General features: G+C 48.2%; 3 protein-coding genes and 1 long non-coding RNA gene across 11 annotated transcripts in view; 1 reads left to right on the top strand and 3 right to left on the bottom strand.

Moving 5' to 3' along the window:
* Positions 1-360, bottom strand: part of RPAP3 (RNA polymerase II associated protein 3) — a 42,370-nt gene extending 42,010 nt beyond the window's left edge. Inside the window, exon 1 of one of the 3 annotated variants that reach the window (XM_055295123.2) lies at positions 241-360. The gene's annotated coding sequence lies outside the window, so the exon portion shown is untranslated. The remainder of the gene's footprint in view (positions 1-240) is intronic. The other 2 variants (XM_063611282.1, XM_055295124.2) reach the window with 2 other exon arrangements.
* On the top strand, positions 300-26,641 carry LOC129491173 (uncharacterized). Of its 3 annotated transcripts, none has more exons than XR_008660471.2 (4): positions 300-453; positions 13,507-13,627; positions 13,956-14,055; positions 23,209-26,641. It is a non-coding gene; the product is annotated as an uncharacterized lncRNA (long non-coding RNA). The 3 variants fall into 3 exon arrangements; XR_008660470.2 differs by lacking the exon at positions 23,209-26,641 and adding an exon at positions 14,610-15,099; XR_008660469.2 differs by lacking the exon at positions 23,209-26,641 and having other exon boundaries at positions 13,956-14,090.
* Positions 4,081-20,198, bottom strand: ENDOU (endonuclease, poly(U) specific). Of its 3 annotated transcripts, XM_055295125.2 has the most exons (10): positions 19,723-20,198; positions 15,109-15,231; positions 12,487-12,552; positions 11,876-12,013; positions 11,244-11,415; positions 10,655-10,854; positions 7,653-7,766; positions 6,893-6,999; positions 6,011-6,153; positions 4,081-5,296 (listed from the first exon to the last, which is right to left on the bottom strand). In XM_055295125.2, exons 1-10 carry the CDS (start codon positions 19,775-19,777, stop codon positions 5,179-5,181), a joined length of 1,236 nt encoding a protein of 411 aa, XP_055151100.2. In that variant the 5' UTR covers positions 19,778-20,198; the 3' UTR covers positions 4,081-5,178. The 3 variants fall into 3 exon arrangements, with proteins under 3 accessions (XP_055151100.2, XP_055151101.2, XP_055151102.1); XM_055295126.2 differs by lacking the exon at positions 15,109-15,231 and having other exon boundaries at positions 4,082-5,296; XM_055295127.2 differs by lacking the exons at positions 12,487-12,552; positions 15,109-15,231 and having other exon boundaries at positions 4,082-5,296.
* The window catches only part of RAPGEF3 (Rap guanine nucleotide exchange factor 3), a 31,171-nt gene continuing 26,522 nt past the window's right edge, over positions 22,543-27,191 (bottom strand). For both annotated transcript variants that reach the window (XR_008660468.2, XM_063611268.1), the window contains one exon: positions 22,543-22,838. Coding sequence is in view for 1 of the 2 variants with exons in the window: in XM_063611268.1 (XP_063467338.1) it covers positions 22,819-22,838 (20 nt within the window). In the remaining variant the exon portion in view is untranslated. The remainder of the gene's footprint in view (positions 22,839-27,191) is intronic.

The following is a 27,191-nucleotide window of genomic DNA, read 5'->3' as shown; positions in this document are numbered from 1 at the left end:
GGGTCCGTCCCGCAAAGCAGAGCGCGCAGGCCCGGGTTGCGGGGGCGAGCCCCTCCGGGAACGCGCGCCCCGAGATGCCGCTACCCTGGACACCGACGCGCCGCCTCAACGCGTGCCTCCACCGCCAGCCCTAGCCCGCCCCGCCTCACCGGTACCCATAACTGCTACCCCTCCTCCCACCGGCCACCCCAAGGATCTCCTACGCTGCTCCGGGCAGCGAGAACCTCAACAACCGCTCACCTGACCAGGCCGTAACCCGCCCCACTGCCGCCCAGTCAGCCCCGCAGCGACTCACGCCGAGCCCGGCAGTGACTCACGCAAAGCCCCGCCTCCTGCGCTTCCCCACAAGCCCCCGCGGCCTCGCCCCGCCCCCTTTAGCCTGGGCTGGAGCGCGCGCAGGAAGTCAGCTTCGTGACTTCCTTCTCAGGATGGAACCAGCTTGGTGGCTTGAGGGTATGTAAAAGCAATATCTGAGCCTTCTGTCTGCTTCCAATATGACTAACCTTAATAGGAGATAACCCAAAAACTGCAGGATCATCCTGATTTTCTGATCTCCAAAACAATAAAACCTTGAATATTTCCTTGGACTCCCTTCAAACAGTTTAATCCCTAGTATTTACTTTGCTAATGTCTGACCTTTGTGACATTAATTTGTCTGACCTTTGTGAGTATAATAACCATGTGAGAAAGTTACTGTTTTTCCACCATGAACAGACTACTGTCAACTGGTAATCCTGGCAATTTTAGGGGATTTTTTTTTTCCCCTTTAAGTACTGGTATTTGGCAAACTAGTCCTTCCGTCTAACTCCTTGCATCTTTTGCAAGTAAACTCCTTTTCTAAGTGAATCTATCTCTGAGTCTTTCTTTGACATGTGCCAGTGTTACAGTCTGTCTTTAGATATGCTCTGGCTTGCAGAGAAAAAAGAACGAAACTTGTAACACTCTTTGCTTCTGCTTCCCGTGCGAGGGAGTCTTCGTTGCAATGACAACTCTTAAACGAAAGCAAAACAAAAATAATTGCAGAAGTCCACAAAAGCAAACACAAACAAATGAAACTTTCCGTTTAAAACAGGACTGTAACCTCAAATATTATCCTCAAAATCCAGATCGGTGGTTCTCAGCCTTGACTGAACTTTGGAATCACTTAGGGAGTGTATACATATACACGTGTGTGTGTGTGTGTGTGTCTGTGTGTATGTGTGTATATGTGTATATATATATACAGTATATAGTGTATATACAGTATATATATACAGTGTATATACAGTATATATATACAGTATATATACAGTGTATATACAGTATATATATACTGATTTCTGTGTCCTATCCCAGAGATTCTGATGTAACTAGTCTTGAGTGAAGCCAATCAGAATTTTTTAAAGCATAGGATACAGCTGTGCATTTGAAGCTGGAAGCCACTAACCCAGGTGCTGATCAATGAAGAACTAGGCTGGGGTGCTGTCTTACAAGGTCATATCATTAGCACATCCTTCCCATTGTTTAATTATTGGTATCTTTATATTTTAAAATCATAGTAGTCAAATCATTAAGTGTACGTCAAAATATTTACCAATTAAATGATTCTTGGGTTGTATTAGGGAGATAGAGAACTGACTTTTAAGAATTTTTTATTAAGTATTTAAAAGCAAATATTGATTTATTGGTGTTTTTAACAAAAGCAACCGCATTTGTTTTATTAATTCTGGCAGAGGTGATTGAGAAGAGAGATAAGGGGGCTAGCTGGCTGCTCTAGTAAAACCTCATAGACCCTTAGGTGACCCCTCTTTTCTCTCTCTCTTTTTCTCTCTCAAACCACATAATAATCAGAAGTAGCTTAGTGAATATAGAGTCAAAGTGAGAAAAGTTAATCAAATGGTTTTGATGGTCATCATCACCTAATTCTGAGGCTCCTGCTGTCCCACAAAACCCATGCCTGCAATGGCAGCCTTCTCTCCTGTGAGCTCAGACCTAGGCCACCTGAAATTCTTTCCTAGATTCCATGCAGACCTCCCCACTTCTATTGGCAGTTATCTTCAAATGGATTTCAACAAAATGTGTAAATAATGCCTTTCTTTTATGTCTCTTATTCATTTACTCCAGTCATCTCAATTGAACTTATCATTAATACCTGAAGAGTTATTTTCAAAGAGACAGACCTCTTTATGTGTTTTATGTGTTGAAATTTTAATGGTCAGTGGAAATAAACAGGAGTGTTTATTATTGTGACAATAAAATGCTGCAATTAATGATTGTAAATGCTATTAATTTTAATATCCAAAACAATTATTGGGATCTTTCAAATAGTTAAAGAGTCTGACAGTTAATGTAAATCTTAAGAAAGGAAGTATTAGCTAAGTAACTTTAGGAAGAAAATGAACCTTGGGACTTCCTGTTATAGAGATACTATGTTAAGTTTGGTTGCATGTGACAGAAAGCCCAAAATAAGAGTGGCTTAAACATGAAAGATTATTTTTCTTTCATATAAGACAATATAAGCAATCCAGGATTAGTGTGGCAGTTTCGGTGTGAGACCCAGGCTCCTTCCTGGCTGCTCTGTGATCTTCAGCACATGGCTTTCATTCATGGTTCAAGCTGGCTGCTCAAGCTCCCACGATCTTGTCTGAAATCCAGTCAGCAGAAAAGGGCAAGAGTGGGAATAACGGTACCCCCTGCCCATTAAGAATACTTCCTTTTGCATGCCATTGGTGAGGACATAGACACACGCCTACTTCTGGTTGCAAGGGAGGTCAAGAGTCTGTGCTTTTGACAGTCATTTGTATACCTAAAAACTGAGAGTTCAGTGAATAAGGAAGAAGAGGAGAGCAGATACTGAGGGGTAACCAGCAGCCTCTGTCAGGGGTCTTAATAAATATTCTTCAAAAAATAATGAATGAATAAGTGAGTAGATACTACTAGAAATCCAGGCTCACTACAACATGAGGAAAAGGGTTGAATTTTGCAATCCTGATTCTGCTACCGACTAAGAATGTGGCTTAATCTGAGCCTCAGTTGTCTAGGTAAAATTAAAGTGATAATAAAAATACCCACCAGAGTGAGAAAATGAATAGAAAAGGGCTACTTAGCACAGCTTGGGACATGGTAACAGCTTAACAAATGTTAGTTCTTACCTTTCTCTCCTGCAAAGCTAAGGCCCAGACCCTGGAATACAGTACTCTCTCCTGCATTTCTGTCTTTCTGTCTCCTACTGGACTACCTGGAACACCTCTGAAGAGGCCTATGAAGAGCACAAGTACTGAGCACCAGTAGGTGAAGGTTAAGGCTGATAGCAGGGATAGTAAATTGCCTCTCCCAGTATAAAATTAAATCTGTATAATAAGTGAGACAATAATTACTATAAGAAAAGACTAGCATGTTATTTCACATTCCTTATCTCACAACAATGGTAATATTATCCCCATTTGACTGGTGAGGAAACAATCTGAATAATTAAGAAATTTGCTCATATGGCCTGTAAGCAACAGAGCCTGGCTAGGTACCTGGGCAACATGACTTCAGAGTCTGTACCTGTTACCCTTGTGCTCTACTGACTCACTGTCTTGCCTATTGACTGTGAACATCTCTGGGAAAGGGCAGGACAAGGCCCTGTTTCATCTATCTGCAGTCTATGAACTTGCCCGAGGTATCTCTTCATACCTGACCGTTTTCTAGCATTGTGGCTTGAGTAATCTGTTTACAGATAAGAAGTCTTTTTCTGTATCTCTTTAGCATCTCCTCTTGCCCCAGTGTGGTCATCCTCTGCAACCACAGAAGCTACATCCATACATCCAGAAATGTCCTTATACTCCTGTGTATGTGATCAAGGGGACTGGTTATTGGGGATGGGGACCACCAATCTCCATTTACCGCCCCCCCGCCCGCCGCCTCACTATCTGTATGCAATGCTCCTTCCACTCTTCATATTACAGAATTCTCTTCCCCTCTTGGCTAGAGAGACTTAGTGAGTCAACAGAGACTTCACCCAGATACCACATTCTTCAAGCCATTCTGAAAAGACTCTAGAGCAAAAGTATCACTGCCAGCCCTGTTCCAGGGAAAAGGCAGGGAGACAGACAGTGGAGGGAGGCCATATACAAAGAACACGCTCATTTCAAGTTTTCTTCAATGACTTTAATTGGAAACTTGAACCTTCTAAACCATAGTTCACACCCGGCTCTGTGGTACAGCATTTAGTTCTCAGTGGGGTTGGGGGACAAATGCATAATTGAGGTTAAAATAGGGAACTACAGTCTCTCTGGTCTCCTAGAGTTATTCAAATTATGGCTGCTGGATAAGCCTTAAAATAATTATGTTAATGACACCAAGCTATGGGTTCCTTCTTCCTCTGATGCTGAATCGTCCTCCTATGAGGAGAACTCTTTCAAAAAAAAATTGGGGATCAAAATACAAGTCTGTGGCTGCACTAAACATCCACAAGTGGGAAACTTCTTGATGCAGATACTGAGCTGGACACAAAAACACTCAGGCCTGGAGAAGGCCACCCCACCCCCAGCCCATTCACTGCACCAACCTATTACCCTTCTCCATTCAGCATTGGAGTTCTCCCAGACTCTGTTCTGAGAGGATCTAACTCTGGAAAAAAACAAAGGCCCTTGCTTGATTACTGTGGCCTTACTTCTTTGAGGACCCCAACACAGGGCTGAGTTGTAGTTTACAGAGCTGTGTATAATAACAGCCATTATAGTAATCTTGAATTTCTATCAGCTGTTCTTCCTAAGAACAATTGAAAACACCTTCACAGTAAAAATATCAGGGTTTGCCCTCTCACCAACCCCAAAAAGAGGAAAGTGGGCAAACCCCTTCCCTTTACATTAAAGGGAAGCATGAGGCCTGGTAAGGTCAAAGGACTTCTTCCTAGTTCCCCCACACATCAGGGCAGAGAGCTATGGAGGGCTCCTACCTTCTCTGCGTGGACTCTGTTTCTTAGTCAACATTGCCAAAATTCTAGAGGATAAAGGTTTCACTGTTTATCCACATTTTTCTAATTTGTACATTTTATCTGTTTCCTTTGTGGGCACTTTGAGATTTAGGAATGCTTCTCAATTGCTTTGAGATTTGGTGATCCCTTCCAGTCCTCTCCCTCTTCTCTCTAGTCCAGAGAAGATAGCACTTCAGTCTTGCAAGAGCCCTCATGCCCCTTTCTGGCTCGAAGTTCTATTAGGTGGAAGACACTATGTAGGCTGTGGCGATGTACTTCTTGCCATTCCCATAGGTAGACTTGTCCCAGGTATATGTCCGGACGGCTAAGGGATATCCTCCCAGGCTTAACTGGCAGCTGTGGGGAAAGAGCCTGAAATCAGAGGGGCTCCCCACTTCACCCTGCCTCTCCCTGGGCTGGAAGGATCAAGCCCAACAGAAGCAGAAGGGCTCCATTCTGCTTAAACAGCCTTAAAGACAGAGCTGGCACTGCTTTCTTCAGCAGCTGCCTGCAGCTCCCCAGGTGCAAGGAGCCATTTCAAAATCTTTGCCTTATTTCTTGTCTTCTTGAAGAATGCTGTTCCTCATCTTTCCCAGAGCAATATTCCAAAATCCCAGATTCTGGAGGTGAAATCCTCAGAAATTAAATGTTTGCTTAGGGTTTCACAAGTGGGAGAACTCAACGTGTCCGAATGTTAGAGAACTTGAGGCCCAGTGGTTCCTAATGGTACTTTCTGGGGCTCTAGGTTCCCCTAAGTAGCCTCAGGGGACAAATAAAGAGGCTGAGAGCTCTAGGACAACTCCATTTCTATTTCATATATTAAGGTCCTATGTAAGATTTCACTTTGGGGGAATGAGGGGAGATAGTTTTGCTGCTAAGATGAAGTTTGGCAGCCACCAAACCAATCCAAAAACTTAATTGTTCAAGCAAGAGAGCTGAGGCCCAAAGCACAGATTTGTCCAAGCTCTCTCAGCCTCTTTGTGGCAGAGTCCAGGTCTCTTGACTCTGTGATGGCTGAAGACAGCCTGCAGCCCCAGCCTGACCCCCAGGCCTGGCTGGCCCCATCCTTACACTTTGCCTGGCCTGGCGATGAAGCACAGGGAGTAGAGTGCAAACTCAAACTCAGGGCTGCTGCCGATGAAAGCGGAGCCCACTTCCTTATAGTAGCCGTCCCAGTTGAACTGCATTGCCAGCACATCGGGGTAAGAATCCCACTGCGGAGGGAAGGGCAGAAAAGGGGGTCTGGTGAGTGCCACAGAGTGGAGTAGAACAGGTGCCCAATGGCAACAGTCAGACGGTATTCGTTGAGGGTCCATTAGGGGCCTGTGTGAACCTTCCAGGGAGACTGGATTCTTTAAATAGAGGAGGCAGTCTGCCTTGCTAAGGTGTCTGAGCCCACCCGGACCCTCTGCCTGGAGCTGCCAGTGCACATCTACCAGAAAGGGTAAAATCACTATCCATAGGATCCATCTCTGGATATCAAGGACATCACTGTTCCCAGTGGCCCTCACACATGGAAGAGAAGGACCGTTTACTGCCCCCAAATTATTTCCTGGTACCAGGCAGCAAAGGTTTCTGTCTTGTAAAGTGTATGAAGTTTAGCTCAGACTAGCCAGGCTGAAACTTTCAGCCACATTCTAAGGAAACTAAGGCAGGGAGTAATTGCATATCTTGTTCTTCCCTCTGAGAATCCTCCCCAGGCCCCAGACTCCCACCCCGATATGGTGCCTCCTGCCTCCTGTCCCCTGCAGTTCTAGAGCCTTCACTGTTTGGAAGGGAATTCCAGTGTCCTGGCTGGCTAAAGTAGCTGTCCAGCAGGTGAGGACGTGATAGTCACAATCACCTGGGGCTGCCCCCTGAGAGTCAGGCTGAGAGACAAGTCAAAGGTTTGGAACGCAGAGTGAGAGCAGGACATCTGGGCACTGACAAGGCTTTTCCAGCCCGTGTACTCACAGGCCCATCGTAGATGTGACTGTAATAGTCAACCAGACCCTCCTTCTCCTCCAGGTAGAAGCGGATCCAGTTATGGAAGCCGGTAACCTTGCCTTTTTTGACCTCACCTATAATAAAGAGTCCAAGATGGATAATCTGGGCTCCTTCCCCACCCTCTCCTCCAATCCCCTTTCTCCACCCCATGCCAAGGCTTCCCCCTTCTCCAGTCTCTGACTTCTAGCTGCTTGGCCCCTTGCTGTGAGTCCCCCGAGTCTCTCACAGTCCTATCTCTCACCTCAGGAAGGCCCCCGTTCTGGCTCAAGCCCTTGGGAGAATCCTTCCTTCTGGTGATCCTGATGACCTCTCTCAGCCATTACTCCAGCAGCAAGCCAGGCTTGGTGGGAGTTTTATGGGGTAGAACAGTGGGGAACAGACCATGGCCCTCTTGGGAAGCAGCTGGCCAGGCCCTGGAAGCAAAGGACTGTTCAGAGGTAGGCAAACTTGCTCCCAGACACATGTCTTGTCCTAGATGTACCCCCTTGGGAGCCCCAGCATCTGGTCATCTTTCCCCCTTAGGTACTCCAGAAAAGACTGTTTCTCAGAATGGCTCCTCAGACACCCCACCCTCCCCGCGGCCATATGGGCAGGGGAGAGTGCATGGGTCCCTCCCTGCTAGCTGGCTGGACTGCTGATTAATCCACACCCAGGGCTGCCCTGCTCCTGAGCAAAGCCATTCCTCTTCATCCCTCCAACTCTTTCTTTCCAAGAGAAGTGCTCCCACCTGAGAAGACATGTTCAAAGCCACTCGAGTCCCCCTCTTCATTGCCTCTTGAATAGAGCCCAAACCACATGTTCTGCAAGTCATCGACGAACTCTTGTTCTGAGCCATAGCGATCTGCAGAGAGGAACACAAAGGGTTTTGGAGAGGGGAGGCAGGGCCAGGTCCTGGGAGCACTAAACAGAGACCTGAAGAGCTACTTGCTCCCACACGTCAAGAAACACATGGGTTCAATCAACAAATGTGTTCGGCCGTTTATTTAATGATTATCTATGGGATGCCTATTTTGTGCCAGATCCAGATCTAAAGGCTGAGGATTCAGCAGGGAATAGCAAGGACACGGTCTCTATCTATATTATATTCCAGTGGAGGAGTCAAATAATAAATAAACAATAAGAAATATGATTTCAGATCAGTGCTATGACGCAGAGTAGCCTGTAATGACGGGAAAGGTCTGGCACATGAGTTGGGGGGTCTTCTAGAAAGGAAGATCAGAAAGGCCTCTGTGAGAAGGTAGCACTGATCAGAGAGCTGAGGGATAAGGAACTGGCTACACAAAGATCTGTAGGGAAGATTCTTCCGTGTAGAGGGAACTGCAAGAGCAAAGGCTCCAGGCAGACTTGAGTTTGCTATTCAAAGAACTAAAAGAAGTCAGTGAGGCTGGAGCAGGAGGGGAGAGTGGTAGGAGAGGAGGTTTGAGAAGCAGCCAAGGGTCAGATCCTTCAAGCCATGGCAAGAAGGTCAGATCTCAGGCAAATAGAAATAAAACAAAAAATGTTTTAGATTTACTAATTGCTTTCTGTCCACCTAGTGCCTGCCATTTTAAGTGCTTTCAATGTAACACTGAATCCTCACGTTGAATCTTCACATAAGCTTGGTACTAATTATCCCCAACTTAGAAATGAAGAAACTGAGACAGACAAAGTATAAAACTCATGCAAGATCACAGTTAATGAAAGGCAGAGACAGCACTTGAGTCCACTCAGTCTAGGTCCAGAGACCAATCTCTTTAACAACTCTATAGCTTCTTGGTAGTGCAGAGCCACTGAAGGATTTTAAGCAGGGGAATTGTATGATAGGAGCTTTTAAAAGATCACCCTGGCTGTGTATGTTAAAAAGGCAATGGGGTGGTGTGAGTGGAAGCAGAGAGACCAGTTTTGAGGCTCATGCTTTGTCCATGTAAGAAGTTGATGGGGATTAGATGGAGGAGAGAGAAGCAGTAGGCCCAGGACATATTTTGAAGTGGGAGTGATGGACATTACATTACTGATGGAGGAGATGGGGGTAGGGAACTTTGAGGTAAAGAGAACAATTAAATCTAACTACTAGGCTTTTGGCCTGAGCAACCGGATGGGTTATGTTGCCATTTATGAAATGGGGAAGACCCAGAGAGGAGCAGGTATTTTTGATGGGAACCAAAAATTCTTTATACACTAAGTTCTGTGTGAATATTGGTTAGATAGCTAAGTGGAGATGTTGAAAAGACCCTTGGGAAAGTTCAGGGCTGGAGATTTCAATGAGGGAACCATCAAAGATTGACTGTTTACTGCCCACAATTTTATATGGTGAATACAAAAGAGATACCAGACATATTCCTTCCTTTCAAGGACTTAAAACACATTTGGAAAACAAGACTAAATATACATGAAATAACAGAGAATGGTTTCACACACTGAATAGCTACCCTTACTGAGCAAGGACTGAGTGCCAGGCTTTCTACTGGGTGCTTTATAAGCAGTCATCCTCAAAAACCCTATTTCAAAGGGAAGTCCCAAAGAGGTCAAATAAATTGCCCAGGGTCAAGTCACTAGCAAGTGGCAGAGCCAAGATTTAAACCAAGTCTCTCTGGCCCAAGGCTATTGTGGACCACACTCCAAACTCTGCAGAGGTGCCGAAGGCCAGAGTGAGCTGGGGCAGGTGCAGCCTTCACAAATGCGGTGGGATATGAACTATCATAGAAGTTTAAGGATAAGTGGGATTTGGACAAGGAGAGAGGTGAGGAGAGAGTGAGTAACGGGACAGCCTGGCCTTGGCATCAGAACCCTGAGTTCCAGCCGCAGCTCCGCTTCCAACTCATTTGTGGCCTCAGATAAGTCTAGCCTGTCTGGCCTCCGTTTCTCTCATTTGAAAAGCCCTTGCTCAGTCTAGGCCTCCAAGATTCTCTTGTGTATTTACTACAAAGAGAACGCCAGGGGGCAGCACAGGATTGCAACTTCTTCATAGAGTCACTCCTGTGTCACTGTCACTTTACCTAAAAACAGTGTCACCAACTCTTAAGGGAGGCAGCAGCTCTGAGCCAAGGCACTCTCAGGGACAACAAGGGAATACCCGGACACAGGCACCCCTGAGACAAAGCCCAGCTGCCTGGAGTTTGGGAAAGGAATCTGCAGGACAGTAACAAACACAACTCCATGCCAAGAAGTCCTGCGGCCAAAATCTTTTTTGGTCTGACTCAAATGTGTCTCTATCTGGAGGCTTTCCAACCACAACTCTTCCCGATAGGACTTCCCTCTCTGAACCTTTGTTGATTTTCTGATGTTTCCCCAGCCAAAAGGTGGACTCAGCCAACCCGATTCCTGGACTTTAGTGCAGGAGGAGGAAGTAGAGTCAGCGACTCTATCTGTCTGAAACATGGTGCTGACTCCGGGATCGCGGAGGTGGCTGAGACGTGCCCTGGGTGGGGGTGGGATGTGAGGGGAGGCTCACACCCGGCAGAGAACCCTGAGACTGTAGCAGAGGGTGGGCGTGCATGAGGCAGTTAACATGAAGTCAAAGGTGGGGTGATTTCCAAGCCAACCAGCCAGAGGATGTGCCAGCTCCTGGTTGGGTTCCTAACCTCTCCTTGGCTTCCCCCTGGCCTCATCCCTCATCCCTCCTAGATGTACACTAACCTCCACAGAGTCCCCACTGCCTCCTCACCTGCCCTCCTAACCTTCCCCTCCCCCGCCCACCTGGCTTCCCTCAGACAGACTCATGCGCCTTGGGACCTGGGGGTGCTCACTCACTCTGGTGATGGAGGAAGCTGTAGAGCTCCTTCATGACTGCTGTCTTCATGATCTCTCTGAGGAAGGCATCCTGCTCGGCCAGCTCCTGGGCACTGAAGTGCTCCCTATGGCCTGTCGCCCGCTGGTAGTTGTTGAGGAGGTTGATGAAGGCTGCATAGGTGGGCTTGGAGAACAGCTTCTCATTGACATAAGTGAAGAGTCTGGGGCAGGCAGAGGGAAACCCCACTGAGAGCCCCAAACACGGGGCAGCGACCCCTCCAGAGACTTCTAGACAGGCCAGGGGCAGACAGGCGAGGGCTGGTTTCAGGAGCCGAGGGGGCACTTCAGGTACTCTTGAAAGCCACACGTCAGGTCACTTTTCTTCCACCTCACGTTTTGGAAGAGCTGTTCTATCCTCAGCCTGGCCAATCACAGAAACCCTCCCAACTGGATATCCACAGTCCCTAAGATGGCTTTGTCTCTGGAGACCTATTTTTTTCTGCTGTCCCTTTGATCCTGCCTGACTTGAGGATAAAAGAGCTGAGGCATCAAAAGAGGCAAGGATAGGGGCGAGATCTGGGGGGTAGAAAGAGGAATTGCGGGAACTTACGGCTTTGGGCAGCGATCCACTTGGTCTCTGGTCTCTGACGGGGAGATGCAGTTTTGGCTATTGAGAATGATGTCTTCCTTCTGGGCTTTGTTGGTGTCTGCCCTGTAGATCTTCTCAGAGATGCTCTGAATCTCCTCTTTGGTTATGGCATCACTGCTGTGGGAGAAGCCCTCTGGGAGGAATTGGGAGGGGGATGGCATCAGAGCCAGAGGGAAAGGGGGGCGGGCAGGAAATTATCTGTGTGCATCCCCTCCTAGGCACCTTCAAGAAGCCAGCATGGAGAGAGGGAGGCCACAGTTGGACACCCTAGTGGTGGACAGGGGCCCAGAGCCTAAAGGACCTGTAAAATCACCACACCGCATTGCGCACAGAATGTCCCCCCACCCCTTCCCCGTAGAAGGGGTCTCACACTCGAGCATGCATCAGAATCACCTGAAGGCCCTGGTAGAACAGGACAGTGAGTCCCACCCCTAGAGTTTCTAATTAAGTAGGCCCGGAGTGAAGCCCCAGAGTTTGCGTTTCTAACAAGTTCTCAGACATTGCTGATGCTGCTGGTCCAGGGACCACACGTTGAGAACCTGCTCTAAAGTCCTTCTGTCTCTGCAGCTTAGCTAAGGGAGCAGGAGACTAACCATGGTCACTACACAGGCTCTCAAAATCCTTGCAGCAGTTCCCAAACTCTTGGCAGCGGGCATTGCAGTGACATTGGTGGTGCTTGTCAAAGGCTTCGTAGCAGCGGCCCCGGCAGGAGGTGGGTGCCGAGTACAAGTCTGAGAAGAGAGGGGTGGTGTGTCCCGGGCTGACCTCTAGAGGTCACTCTGAACGCCCCACAGGCTGTCCCTCCCTAGCCTGGCTCTCTTCACTCTGCCCAGTAAAGATCTCCAGGGAAGAAAAACAAACAAACCTAATTCGTGCACACCCTTCACAGTCAGGAAGTCCTTTCTGATGCCGAACTTTACTTTCTGGCCTGCTGTTTTTCTAATCTTCTCATTCTAAAAATAAAATCTCTTCCACTTCCCTCTCCAGGCCTCCGGCTCTCTTTCCTAGCTACCCTCCTCCCATGGCCCCCCAGGCTGGCTGAGCCCCCCCAGGCTTCTTCCTGCCCAGGTTCCCAGAGTCCAACAAGCCTCTGTCATCTGGCTGAGGCCTGGGCCTGGTGCCACGGCCATGGCCACCCCTCTTTGTCACCCTCATGTCCCTCCTGCTTTATCTTGAGGGCCCCTCTTTGGGGAGGCAGGCTCACTGCTGGCGAGGGCCTCTTCTGTCTCTTCCTCCGGCTGTGGCATTGGCTCTGACTCTTTGTGGCCCTCTGCAGGTAGATAGAAAAATAAAGTCACCAACAACCTGAGAATTCCCCTGCTGCTTGGTTTCTGGTTCTCTGCTTCCCCAGCCTCAGGGGACAAGCAAGAGCACTGGAAGCAAATTCTGAACAGGGGCTGGGGTCCAATGGACAGGCACCAAATAATGAGGATGAAAACAGAAAATGGAAGATGTTTCCAATGGAAGACACATTATAGAAAACTTCTAAAAAAGGAAAATAATTTCCCCAGGTGACACATCTGGATTGAAAACTCTGATTTTGGTGATGAAAACTCTGATTTAACAAAAGTTGACAGATGGATAGAGCCTTGATGCTGTCCTAATGACAAGGCCCTCACTTAGGAACATCCTGTACCTAGAAAAACTTCTCATCAGAGTTCAGGGTAAATTCTCAGGGCCTCAAGGAATAAGCACTGTTTCCTGAGATTCCAACTTCCCTTCTTTCTTTGCCCCACTTGGAAATGGCCACAAAGACTGCGTCTAGTGAAAGGGCATGTTCAGGAAAGCACATTCCTATTGCTGCCCCTTTCCCTTCACCTGCAAGCTGAGTGACTGTAGCTCAGCTCTGGGTGGAGAAGGGTGGATTTGAGGTTGGGGGTGATGCAGGGGGAGAAATGTTCCTGGGGACTCTGAGTTCCTCTCTCATCACACAGTGGAATAATCCCCCCCAGCCCCCCCTCCACATACCCAACAAACAATACTGTTACAAAGTGATTCAGAATCTACTAGTGAGTTTGCTGGGAAGTTATTACCATCAGAACTACCAGTCAGGTTATTCTTCAGTCAACAAACATCTTCTGATCACTTACTATGTGTCAGGCTGTGTTCTAAGTGCTGGCAATCCATAGAGTTCTGAATTCAGCCACATTTTATGCTAAACAGAATTTTGTGTGCTGAGCTGGAATCCTAACCATCATTTCCAATATGTTTTTCTGTTGGAAAGGGGTTCTGAGTTGCAAATCAGAAACTTGAAGATGAAATGGCTACTACGCTGGGTATTGCCTTTATCTTGAATGCCAGCCTGATGGTCCAAGGTGAACAAGCCTTCCTGTGTTTTCCGAATGGTAAGAAAAAGTGGGGACACAAGGGCAGCAGAAAAGGTATAGGCCCTGATTCCAGCTGATCCCTGGGCCTGGGTCTCCCTGCCTGGGGAAGGAGGTATATGTGTGTGTGCTAATATATATGTGGTGCTAATGTATAATACATATGCTTATATGGTGATATGGTTTGGCTGTGTCCCCCGTCAAATCTCATCTTGAATGGTAGCTCCCATAATTCCCACGTGTTATGGGAGGGAGCCAGTGAGAGGTAATTGAATCGTGGGGGCAGGTTTTTCCTGTGCTGTTCTCATGATAGTGAATAAGTCTCACGATATTGTATGGTTTTATCAAGGGCAGTTCCCCCGCACTTTGCCTGCCACCATGTAAGATGTGTCTTTGCGCCTCCTTTGCCTTCTGCCATGATTGTGCGGCCTCCCCAGCCATGTGGAACTGTGAGTCTATTAAACCTCTTTTTCTTTATAAATTACCCAGTCTCAGGTATTTCTTCATAGCAGTATGAAAATGGACTAATACATATGGTATTTTTGTATAAATTGAAAAAAAGCTTCCATATGAATGGAAGCAGCTCTTTGGGCGCTTGACTGGCTACCACCTTTGGGCAAATTCAGAAAACGCACTCCTTTCTCTCAGCAGACACAACTCTTCACCAGGGCACAAAACCTGATGAGAAGGATACAGACTGGATTTTGGTCCAGCTTGCTGCTTAACTAGGTTCCCTTGTGCAATGCACAACCTGTGCAACGATTATGCAGTGAAATTGATGGCCATTACCTAACGTGCCTTCAGTGACCGTGTTTTCAAAACTGGGAGTCAGAGTGCATGGCTTGATAGCAAGGCTTTGTGTCACAAAGCAGAAGATCATTAATCTGGGAGTTGACAACATTGGAAGCACCTAAACAAGTTGATTATTCATACAATATTTTTTTCAAGTATTCATTTAAAACTATGCAGTTAAAGGTGGTGCATGTCCTGTTCTAATTTGTAGGCTGGAAATGATGGTATGGGGATGTTGTGCCACGTGGTCCCTTCACTAGAGGAAGAGTGGTATGAATCGTGTCCGTCACTGTGACACCATGCAGTCTTCCTGGCGGTACACAAGTTGTGAGAGTTTGCTACCATTTTTACATTTTTGCGATTTAAAGTGTTGAATAACAATTAGTAATGTCATACATACTAATATATTATTTTTATCATTTTACCCATTTTTAGAATTTGGTACTTAAACTTTCAAGATATTGTTAATACTCATAGTTCAGACAGAAATTCTAGGTAAATGACATCTACTGTATTTTAAGTTGGGGGCATCCTAGAAAACCTGAGAAAAGTGGTGGCCAAATTCCTGACCCTGCCTCTGTCCCTCAGTGCTTTCTGTCCAGACCCTTAGAGCCCCTGTCAGTCCTGAACGCTGCTGTGGCCTGCTGGACACCCAGGCCAGTGGCCCCTTAGACAGGCTGGACGTGCGTTCATCTCGCAAGGAGGCTCACCAGTACACAGGTGTTCATAGTCTTCACAGCAGTTCCCATGCCGGAGACACCAGCGGTCACACTGGCAGGCAGTGTCCCGGTTAAATTTCTCATTACATCGAGATGCACAGGATTCCATTTTTCCTATGGGCGGTAAAGGTCACAAACTCAGCTCTATGGAGACCCTGTTCTCCTCCCCAAGGTGCCTCCTGCAGGAGGGTTCACAGACCAGGGCAGGAGTGTACCTGGCAGGGAAGGGCATTAATCTCTGCAAGGGAGAAGTACATCCACAGCCTCCCGTGCACAACATAAGCCTGCTCCCCACCATCCAACACCCACCAGATATTTCAAGGCTCATCAAAGAGACCAGGATCACAAACCCAAATGCCTATTTGGGTTAGGCCCATAACATAAACAAGTAAAGAAGCAGGGTATGAGGCATTAGGAAGAAATGGAGACCGTGACAAACTTGAGAGCAATGCTCCATCTGAAATTCGCAGCTGATGCTCAGCTCTAGCCGATTGTTGCCATGTTGGGATGTGGGCTCAGTGTTGCCAGAGCCTCCCCTTTTTTTTCAAGATAAATCTTCATTTTTATGTGAAATTTTCCAACCTTGTAACACTTTAAGCACACCAAAGAAAGAGGTCTGTGAACTGGGTGTAGCCCACAGGCCCCCTTCACCTGTCATGTCATGCTGCCCCAGGGATGTCCCCTGCCCCTGACCCTCCCCTGGCTCTTATCCCATCCCTGTTATGTTCTTTGCTTCTTTGCTCTTCTCTCCCCTTCTGCTCTTCTCTGCACCCTCTTTCCCCCTGTGTCACATCTTTCTGTTCTTTCCTGTCTTTGGAGTACATTCAGATGAATTTATGCTCAGGGTGGGGAATGAGGCGGGTGCGGGTGAGAATTGGGCTCTGGCATAGCATTCTATTATGTAACCACAGACCACATCCCCTACTGCAGCCAAATGGTTTGCAGAAACAAGCTTTTGGTCGCAAGGGACATAAGACAAGACATTTTGAAGGAACAGTGGAAACCCACTATCCACTCTGGGATTTAAGGGTGATAACAGAGTCTTTGTTCGATTTGAGGTTCCTGAGGTTTGGATTTCATGAACGCTGGGTTCAGAGGTCCTACTGTGGGTTACAGAGAATGTCAAGATCAGAGTCAGAGTTACCATCAGCATCAGAATTTGTATCAGTGAGGAAACTGAAGCCTAATTTGGACCAGGGTTGGGGTTAGTTAGGTTAAGAACTACAGTTAGGATTTGGGCTTGAGTTAGATTAGTTGATAAATTAACAATTTTGTATTGATATTTGGGTAAGGAATAGGAATAGACTTAAGATAACATTCAGGGTTGAGGAATGTGTCAGGATGAGAAAAAGATGAATAATCCCTGTTTTGTTTGGGGGCTTGGTTCTGGTTATGATTCAATACAGGCATAGTATCTTAATTTAAGCCTGGAGTGGGTTAGAGCTTAAATATTAGAGGTTGGGTTTAGTTACCAGTCCCTAGTATTGGATTCTGGGATTAGGGTTGATACTGTGTCTAATGAGGGACAGGATAGCAGAGAAGTTAAGAACCTAGACTCTGGCGCCAAACTGCTTGAGGCTGGAAGTCTGGTTCTGCTGCTTTCTAGCTATGTGATCTTGGGCAAGTTATTGGAACTTCTGTACCTTGGTTTTCTTATCTGTAAAAGTGGGATGATAATGGAGCCTATCTCATGGAATATAAGAATTAAATGAGTTAATATGTGTAAAGCACTTAGGACAGCAGGTGACACATAGTAGTACCATAGAAGTATTTGTTAGGTGAATAAACGGTGGCAATATTTCATGCCCATCGTCCAAGTGACAAGTGTTCAGACCGGCTGGAGCAGTCTTCCCTGTGTGGTGGCCCTGTCGACACACTTAATCTAGCTGACACTGTCCCAGGGTTTCAACAGGGCCATCCCTTGGGCTGGGTTGTCAGCACATCTGTGTTGCTGGTTTCCTGGCTGACTTCATCACTACAGCTCTGTATTCTTTACATCAGAGAGGCATCGGGTCAAGGTTAACCTGGGTCCTCAGACAACTTCACATTGTCAGGCCTCCAAGGTGGCCAGGAAGGCAGGTTTCCAGTCCCTAAAAGAGACCAGGCCCAAGGCCACTTGTTCCTTCAAGCCCGCAGGAACTCCTCTTGAATGTTAAATGATGCTCCCTTGGAGCCTGAATGCAAAGATCTTAAGGAGAAATTTTCAGCCCATCAGCTCCCTGCTCAGTCAGCCTGGCAGTACACCCAGAATCCAAAGGGAGAGAATTCAGGCAAATCAGGGCAGTGTTTTTAATGGGCCAAATCAGCAGAGTCCAGGGAAAGAATTCACTTCATTCCAGCAGCTGGCACCAGTTGAGAAGGGTTGCAAGCGAGCAGTCAGCTGGACGTGCAAGAGAGCACCCCCGCCGGCCCAAGCTGAGTGGGCTTTTTCATCTCTGCTCAAGAACTTTGTCTCCAGCAAGAGCCCCATGCCAGCACTTTCTCACATTTCTCTGTGCACTTAGTCTGCTTCAAGGTGACCTTGGGATTTGACAGTGGAGGGCAGGGGTGGGAGGAACTTTTCCTCAAAGGCACTTTGCTGTGACATTCTGGGGACACTCTGATGAGTGACTAGTCACCCTAACAACTCACTCCAGCATCCCCACACTGCACCATTAACACCAACACTCTGAATAAGCCTTGCTCCCCAAGCCGGGTGCCTGAATCACTGCTCTAGTAACCTGTGCCTCTTGTTCCTCTGCCTCACCTCTCTGACTCTCTGCCTTTCTTCATCTGAGCCTTTCCTCTCTCAGGTTCAGATTCTCCCTCCATTCCCCCATGAAATGCTCGACTTCTCTGCACTTGCTAAGACTTCAATGTGCCAGAACAGCCACTCCCTATCCATACTGGCTATCAAGAAAGCTTGGTCCCAAGCCTGGGTGGACACAGTGTCCCTGTACACTGGCGCTCAGCCCCTCTGATGACTGGGACATCCTACACGTCTGTACCTCTCAGAAGGCCCCAGATGCTGTTTCCATGGAGTCCTAGTCAACTAAGAAGCCTCACCCCTTGGACTAGCTTCCTGCCTCCATTCACAACCAAAAAAATCAACCAAGGTTCTCCACAGACATCCAACTCATAAAGGAGGACCTGAGGCTGTCAATGATTCCCCATGTGATTCATATTCTTGCCTCTCGGTTCTGAGAGGTTGGGATAGTATCGACAAGTGCAGAGCCTCTTCCCTGCCACCTTAGGAAGCCTCACACACTTGACCTCACTTCCCCATCAATCCCACAGCCAAAGCAGATACTGCCCTCTGACCCAGCAGCAAGAGCTCCACCTGCACTTCTAAAGCCACTGCTACCTCTGCCCTCAGGGATGTCCCCCCAGGGACCAAATATCCAGAGTTGCTCTCCTTCCCTAAGGCTGGAATATGCCAAGCCCGCTGGCCACCCCTACACATTAAGCCCCCAGGTTCCACCTTCCTCCCCACCAACAGGGCTGAGGCTGGTGGCTCCCAGGCCCACACTCATGCTCTCCCACTGCCTGTCCACCCACTAGGGCCCAGGCAGAGCTGGTTTCTGGTAAGGCGCACTATCTCATCCATGGTTGGGAGGCACAGCTTCCTCTTCCAGGGGTTTTCCATTTAGAAATCCCATAAGGGTCTCCTTTCCACAACCCAATTTGAAATGGCCCCAAGTGGAAGTTTCTCTCAAGAATATTTATAGTCATAATCATAGCGAATTTCCAATTCACTGAGATCTCACTTTGCACCAGGTGCTTCTCATATATTATTTCATTTAATCCTTTCCACAGTCCTACACAGGAGCAACCCAGTGGAAGGATTCTTCTGTGGGCAGGGGAGGATTCTCCCCACACTCCTCAGCTCAGCCCCTCCCTTGGCACTCCTTCCCACCTACCCACTGGCTACCAATTAACACATCAGCACCAGCATTTTGCACAGTTACTAAACAGGAACATGGTCCTGTTCCTCTGCCAGTCCCATCCCCTGGACCTCTCATAACTGTGGGCCAGGTCCCTTCTGTATTCTTTAATTCTCCTAACACTGCAACAGAGATCCATTCCTCTGACCCCTGTACAGCCCCAGATAGGACGTGGCCCACCTCCTGGTCAAGGGCCCTTTCAGTTTCCTCCTAAGCCTGCCCACCTCCTAAGGCTCTACCCAAAGTAAGATCACACCCTAGACAACCTCACCTGTCACCAGGCAGTGGAAGGAGTGACCAAGGGCAGCCAGGCCACTCAGACCCCGTGGACCCCAGCCCTAGCTTTATACCTTACAGTGGCCCCGGACAACAAAATCTTGGGGAGATCAAAACTCAGGCTGGACTAAGGGATGTTTGGGGCTGATCCTCCAAGGTGTCAAGAAGGGACTTCCATGAAATCAGACCATCAGCCCTGCAACTCTCTCCACATAGTCCAGTCCATTCCGGGAACAACGCCTGCACCCTCAGACAAGGCCAACCCAAAAATCTTCTGCGGGCTTAGGACAGAGCTCACCCTCCCTTGTCCCATGTCCCTACCCTCTACCAAGTTCTCCAACTCTCTGCTTCTTTAGGCAAGATCCCGCCCCACCAGCAATCCCATGCCTGCCAGATAGTGACTTACCAGCCCAGGCCAGGCCGCACAGCATGGCCACTACCAGGGAGATGCAGGCCCTCATGGTGCCCAGTTGGAGGCCAAAAAGGGAGTGGCTGTTGGACTTTCACTAGCGTCAGATGAATGTCACAGCTCTCAAATGAGCCTTGTTCCTCAAGCTGATCCTTTTAAAGACACCAGGACTTGTGGAGCTGGTGTCTCCAGATCCTTTCAGGAAGAAAAAGGGGAGGGAGGGACCCTAGATGGATGGGAGGTGGGGCCCTACAGCTGTTTGAAGCCTGAGGGAAGGTGACTAAGCAGGTAGGTAATGCCAGATGTTGAGAACAGGTAATGCTAGCTGTTTGCAGCTTAAAAAACAGGTCATGCAGGCAGGCACACCAAGATGGGTCCAGTTTGGAGGGTTCTTTGTCCAAATTAGGGATACCCATGGGCTGATCTTTGGGTGATCCCCACCAGACACCTACTTCCAAGTCTCAGACCTGACTTTCCAAGGGGCCACAGGTTGGATTCATCTTCAAATTCCTGGAGCTTAGCATGACACTGGCACACAGTAAGGTGACTGGTCCAAGTTTGACAAACAGTAAGTGCCCAAGCAAGGGTTGGGGTCATTGGACAGAGAGATACAGGATGTGTCGGTCAGAACCAGGGCTATTCTTGTTACCACCAAGCCCAGCATAGCTAAATCAGCCACATGTAGCTGCGCATGGCTAAATCACCCTAAAATATCATGCAAATGACTCTTATTGAGTTAGCCTCTGGGGTTTAAATGTTTCAGATTCCTTATGAGGCAGGGGAGGGGCAAGAGGCCTCTTAAACGCAACTGAAGGCCCACTCTTCTTCCCCTGGGAGCCCAGGGTTTCACTCCCTTCACCCCCACTTACACTCCTCTCCTCAGGAACTCCTCCCCAGTGAGGTTCTTTTGTTTCCAAGTCCAAAAGAAGAGGAGTAGCTCCCTGTGACTGTCCAGTTTTCCCCGATAATAAAGGTAAAATCTGCTAAGTATGATGCCCTTGCCAGAAAGAGCACTGCATGGGGATTCTCATCCCTCTCAGGCAAGAAAACTATAATATAAAAAGGCAAAATTGGTGAACAGTGGAGGCCACTCTATCAGTGATTTTTTTCTGGAGGTTGGGAGTGGAGCACGTCTTCATCCAGTGTGCTTTAGCAGGAGAAGTTTCTTCCTCTCGCTGGTCTTCAGCTTTCTCATCTGAAATGATGGGGTTGGATCTGACAATCCCTTCCAGGTTCTCAGACTTTAATCTCGAGTTTTCCTGCCCATGTGCCAGGTTGAACAGTTGCTGGTGGGTTAAAGAGAATCCCCCAACCTGTTGCTGTGTAGAGAGGATTCCAAACATAGGGACTCAGGGATAGACAGAAGGACAAGCCTAGGGCAAGCAACCTTTGCAAGGGGCTCACACCGGAAGTGCAATATATATATATTTTTTGAGATGGAATCTCTCTGTCGCCCAGGCTGGAGTGCAGCAGTGTGATCTCAGCTCACTGCAACCTCTATCTCCCGGGCTCAAGCAATTCTCATGCCTCAGCCTCCCGAGTAGCTGGGATTATAGGCATGTACCACCACACCCGGCTAATTTTTGTATTTTTAGCAGAGACCATGTTGGCCAGCCTGATCTCAAACTCTTGACCTCAGGTGATCCGCCCACCTTGGCCTCCCAAAGTGCTAGAATTACAGGTGTGAGCCACTGCATCCAGCCCGGAAGCACAACTAAAGAGTGAGCCTAGCCCTTCTCTCCCAGAAGGAAGCTGGTTAGAAGGAGTAAGAGCAGAAATGGCCGCTTCATTTGCATAGGTTTCATTTACACAACCCAAAAGCAGGCTGAAGAGTCACTGCCCCTCAGAATCCTCATCCTCCCTGGGTTGGCACCACATAAACATATCTCTGACTCCTGTTGTTTACGAGACAAAGGACGGTGTCACTGGCTGGCCTGGGAAGCAATGATGCCTCAGAATTTGGGACTGAATGGTCTGTCCCTTCCAAGTGTCCAGCTGGGTGGACCCTAGGTGAAGCCAAAGCTGTCAGAGTGGAGTACAGCCTAGCTAGATTCTCCTAGTGTCCAGCTGAACTGGCCATGGGATGGCGTTTTGAGGGCAGGAGTTCTCCCCCCATTAGTGGAATTTTAGGTCGGGAGCAAGGATGGGAGCTGGGGAAGACAGTTAAGGATGACTCCATAGAGCCAGATGGTTCATCTGAGGACGCAAGTGTTTAAAACTGCATCCTTCAACAAGAATAACAGCCTTAACAACCACCAGCAACATTGACTGAGCACTTACCGCACGTGTTATCTTATCATATGTTTTATCTCATTGATTCTCACTACAACTTTAATAGGTACTATTGCTGTCCTCATTTTACAGATGAAGAAACTGAGGCACAGAAAGATTAGGAGACGTGCCCAGAAGCACACAATCATTGAGTTATGCAGCTGTGCCTCAACCCAGATCCACCTGACCAGGGGTCATTCTCATAAGCACCGTGGCTCCACTGCCCCACAACATCACACTTTGAACCACCACTTAATCATGTCTGGTTACTATACAAAGCAGTCTAGATTTAAATTCACTGGGATTAAAGGGACCTCAACTGCCATCTAGTTCCACTTCTCATAGGATGTCGCAACTCCCTAAACGACCCTAAGTGCTTGTCCTGCCTCTCCTTCAATGCCTCTGGTGCTGAGGGTTGAGGGGTGGGGAATTGGGATATGCCCTCCCACGGCTGCTCATACGCCCTCTTCACAGATCGGATTCCCAAAGCCTAGATTTTATAACCGAAGACATGCTGACAAACGCAGAAAAAATCCATTAAGCCAATAAATGAAAATATATCAATATATATTCATGCAAAGATGCCTCATAAACTTAGATGTCCATATATGTGTGTGTACACACACACACACACACACACACACACACACAGAGATACATTAAGATAGATTTCAGGCAGCTTTCTCTTCCCTGCTAGCCTGTTGTGGACCAAGAACTCTGCTGCTCCTCTTTGTGAGCACCCCCCGCCATTAGCTACTCACATGTACCTTGCAAACTTCCCAAGAAGCCACAGTGAGGCCAGCCAGCAAGTTGGGAATCACGTTAGGCTGGGTCCTGGAGACCTGGGGTAGGGAGAGAGTGGAGGGAGATGCATGGGGGACGGTGTCTCAGTGATGAGAATGGCAACAGAGATGGTGCAGTTGTGGCCTCTGTGGAGGTTTGGAGAGTGGGGAAGAGGGTGAGGCTGCTTGGGCAAGGATTTGGGAGGCACTCAGCTGGGAGAGACGGAGAGGGTGGGAATTCCATCAGCCAAATGTTTATCGAGTGCTCACTGCATGCCAGGGGCTATGCTGTTATTGGACTGGCAGGGTTCAGGCCAGGCTGGAAAACCCTTCCTGGAACTGATTGGTTTCTGGTGGGACAGAGGCCAGATAAGCCTCAGCATTAGGCCATTGTTTGAAGTAGGCCTCATTCATCTCTGGGCTACCACAGGTGGTCTGGGATCTGTCAGGATCAACAGGCCATGAGAGAGACTGACCCAGAGGACTACTAAAAGGGATACCTGCCCAGGCCAGCCTATTCTACCATCCTCGTTCTCCTGCAAAACCAAGGCCACGTCATTTCAGCAGAGGACCTGTGTGCTGAAGGACCCTGCAGCTGGCCCATCACAGGAGACGCCCAGACTCACCTCCCAAGGGGACCCTGGCACATGAAGATGCTGGTTCTCCTGGGAGTGCTGCCCTGGCCCACAGGATAGAAGCGCAGGATGGTCACCCATGTCTGCTCTTATTGAACGTGCCTTAGAAGCGGCTCCATGTGTGATTTCTTTCCCACATTGGTTAGTATGGTGTATACCACGTTTGTGTTCCCAGGCTTTTGTTTAAGTTTGTGGGCAGCCCTGACATCAGCATCACACTCACTGCCTGGGCTGAGCATATCCATCAGACCTCCCAACTAGGCCCACTCATCACATAGTCCCATGCTGCACTTCTAGTTCTGCCAGCCACACCCCATGCTGGTCCTCAGCCTGGAACACCCTCCCCCACCCTCCCTGCTCAGCTGTCCAGCTCCTACTCATCCTCCAGCCCCAGGGCAAATTCACTCTTCCACAAAGCCTAACCTCTCTCCAGCCCACAGGATCTCTCCTGCCTATGAACTTGGTTGTCCATATTTGTCCTGTGTGCCTTTGACACAGCACAGTCATCTCTGACTATCTGTTGCTGCCAACGTGGTGTCAGTTAACCCCTGCACCGCCATTTAACTTTTCCTCTGAAGTTCTTTGAGAAGGGGACCCTGCCTCATGGGCCCTTTGTATTGCCATCCAATGTGTGTTAGAATCTAACAGATAATTATCAGCCTGTGCCTGGGACCTGCAATGAATCAATACGTAAATGAATCAGGGCACTAGTCAGTCTTCCAGCCCCACTTGTTATTAAAGACTCAGTGAAGATGGTTAGCAAAGCAGAGGACAGCAAATGGGTCTCCGGCAGCCGTGAAGCTCCAGAGTTTATCCAAAGGGGGGATGCGGGGTCTAGAGACTCATCTCAAAGTTGCATTTTCATAACAAATACGCTGGGTTTCTTTTTTTTTTAAGCTATATTGTATATTTGTTGGGGCCTAATGGAAATTTAGGAGGACCTAAACCCCCAAGCCACCCTTGGCACCACCCCTACAAGGGGCAGCCACCACAGGGATTGGACAGTTCCAGCAGTTTCTGAATCCACAATGTCACAGAGATCTCAGCTGTATCCTGCTTTTTTAGGATCCCAAAGGAACCACCTGCCTACACTCTTTGCCAGCTGTGCTAATGTTTGTTTTACACTGCCCAGTAATGATTATAAAATTACTATTGCGTGTCCTCAAACTCCACTGGCCTTAAAGAGGGTCTAGAGGCACAATGAGAACAAAGAGAAGTGGACAAGACAGGCAGACAGCGATAAGAAGGCTCAGAGAGACAGCGAGGGAGTGAGTAAGGGCAAGATCGAGAGACAGGCCCAAGGCCAACCCGCAGCTGGCTGCTGGCATGAGGAACATGGGCTGCCTCTCGCCCCAGGTATGTTGGCACAGCTGGGCTGTTCTGGCCTCAAAGACGATGACGGGACAACAGGACTGGCAGGAGCGGTTCCTGACCCATGATTTGAAATCTACAATCTGTCAAAATTATCATAATTATTGTGCTAAGGTAGTTGGGTTATGGGAAATTCTCCCTTTCTCATTCATTCCTTCATTCACCTGACAAATAGCACTTGAGTGCCACTGTGTGCCAGACGCTGTGATAAGCAAAGTGGATAAAGGGTGAGCAGCTCAGCAGCTGGAGAGAAAGAAAGACATAAATAAAGAGCGTGTACAGCCAGATCTGGGCAGCAGGACATGAGGCTCAGACTATTGATTCTAGGGCCAAGCTGCCTGGGTTTGAATCCCAGCTCTGCCACTCACCAGCTGTACCACCCTGGGCAAGTTCCCTGACCCCTCTGTGCCTCAGTTTCCCCCGTAGATCTAAAATAGAACAAGTAAGAGTACCTTAGAGGGCTATGGTGAGGATTGAATAAGTTAATACTTGCAAAGGTTTTAGAACAGTGCCTAATAAATAAGGCCAGATGTTTGTTGTTAAAAAAAAAAAAAATAGGGCCACAAAGGGTGTAATTTAGATAGGATGGTTAGGAAAGGCCTGAAAAATGAATGTTAACAATGTTCTGTGGCTGGGCGTGGTGGCTCACGCCTGTAATCTCAGCACTTTGGGAGGCCGAGGCAGGCAGATCACCTGAGGTCAGGAGTTCGAGACCCGCCTGGCCAACATGGTGAAAACCGGTCTCTACTAAAAATACAAAAAGTAGCCGGGCATGGTGATGCACATCTGTAATCCCAGCTACTTGGGAGGCTTAGACAGGAGAATCGCTGGAACCAGGGAGGTGGAGGTTGCAGTAAGCCAAGATCTCACCACGGCACTCCAGCCTGGGCAACAGAACAGGACTCCGTCTCAAAGAAATAAAAATAAAAATAAAAATATTCTGGGCCCAGCGCAGTGGCTCATGCCTGTAATCCCAGCACTTTGGGAGGCCAAGGCAGGCAGATCACGAGGTCAGGAGATCGAGACCATCCTGGCTAACATGGTGAAACCCCATCTACTAAAAATACAAAAAGCTAGCCAGGCGTAGTGGCAGGCGCCTGTAGTCCCAGCTACTCGGGAGGCTGAGGCAGGAGAATGGCATGAAGCCAGGAGGTGGAGCTTTCAGTGAGCTGAGATTGTGCCACTGCACTCCAGCCTGGGCGACAGAGCGAGACTCCGTCTCAAAAAAAAAAAAAAAAAAAAAAGTTCTGAAAATGACAATAGTGAGAAGGTGGCAGCTTCTCTCATCTACAGTCTCTATAATGTAATATTTATTTTATAATTCCAAAGATATATTTTCATTTAAAAAACGTGTCTTGGGGATGGCCCTTTGATGAGTCACACTGTCTAACTCACCTGGTTTGGTGCCAAAAGGAACCACCTGTTTTCTGGGGCAGTGGCCTGCAGCCTTAGGAACAGTGCTTTGCTCTGGGGGAAGCTAAAAGCTGCAATGGGGCTAAGCTAAGAGCAGCAACTCCATGGCTCAGCCTCCTGAGCCTTGTGCTCTGTTTGATGAGATTATCCACCGCTGCCTGGTGCAAAGTCAAGAACCAGAGAAGAGAAACAGAGATTGCTGACCTTCTCCGTGAGCCACCAGAGTCCAGCCTGCATGTGCAGGTTCTCCCTCCAGCACACAGGTTGCTCCTGCAGGGCTCAGCCCCAGCAACGCTGAGAGGCTGAAACTGGCCACCTACCTCTCCCTCTGATTCCCACCCTGGATGCCCTGTTTCCCAGGACCCCTGTTAACATTCTCCCACCCTAAGTAATCATCTCTGGACTTTGCCACCTGATCATGCCATTAAAATTCCCCTAATGCCATTGCCTCGAGGCTCTTCTTTTTCTATTCTTTTAAAAGTGACCATTAGAAATATTAATTAGAATCTACAGTTGGGCCATTAGAATCTTCCCAACTTATGTATCTACATAACAGGGGCCGTCTACTGACAACTAGAACTGAAAGAGTAGAAGGCAAGCAGTCATGCACTCAGGCGGGTAGCAGGGAGCAACACTCGGGTAGGGAGCTCTGAGAACCCTTCCAATAAGACAGTGCTTGCAGCTCACTATCCCTCCCACGAGCAGTTATGACTGGAAGCCACCATGGGGAAGACGCTTAAAGGGGCCTATACCCCTTCCCCTTTTGACACCCTGAGTTGCCAAATTCATAGATCCTCAAACACTTCTCATCCAAATTCCTGTTTCTAAATGGGGAAAGTGAGGCCCAGGGAGAGGAAGGCGCTTGCCTTGCCCAGGGCTGCTGAGAGATGGAGGCCCCCCTGACCCAGCACACTGCCCACCTATGGGATCCCCCTATGCTGCCTTATACTCTGGGCACTTTTCTGGGTGGTCAAGTAAGCTTAAAATATCCTGT

This window comes from Symphalangus syndactylus, chromosome 10 (genome assembly GCF_028878055.3).
Source record: "Symphalangus syndactylus isolate Jambi chromosome 10, NHGRI_mSymSyn1-v2.1_pri, whole genome shotgun sequence".
NCBI classification, from domain to species: Eukaryota; Metazoa; Chordata; class Mammalia; order Primates; family Hylobatidae; genus Symphalangus; species Symphalangus syndactylus.
The sequence above is the reverse complement of the archived record's forward strand: the minus strand, read 5'-3'. Positions and strand labels throughout refer to the sequence as shown.

Coding starts and splice junctions, on each gene's coding strand:
- ENDOU (XM_055295125.2), bottom strand. CDS start 19,777: ATGAGGGCCTGCATCTCCCTGGTAGTGGCCATGCTGTGCGGCCTGGCC. Junction 12,014..12,486: donor AGAAGAGGCCCTCGCCAGCA/GTGAGCCTGCCT, acceptor CTCTCTTCTCAG/ACTTGTACTCGGCACCCACC. Junction 11,416..11,875: donor GAGCCTGTGTAGTGACCATG/GTTAGTCTCCTG, acceptor AATTCCTCCCAG/AGGGCTTCTCCCACAGCAGT.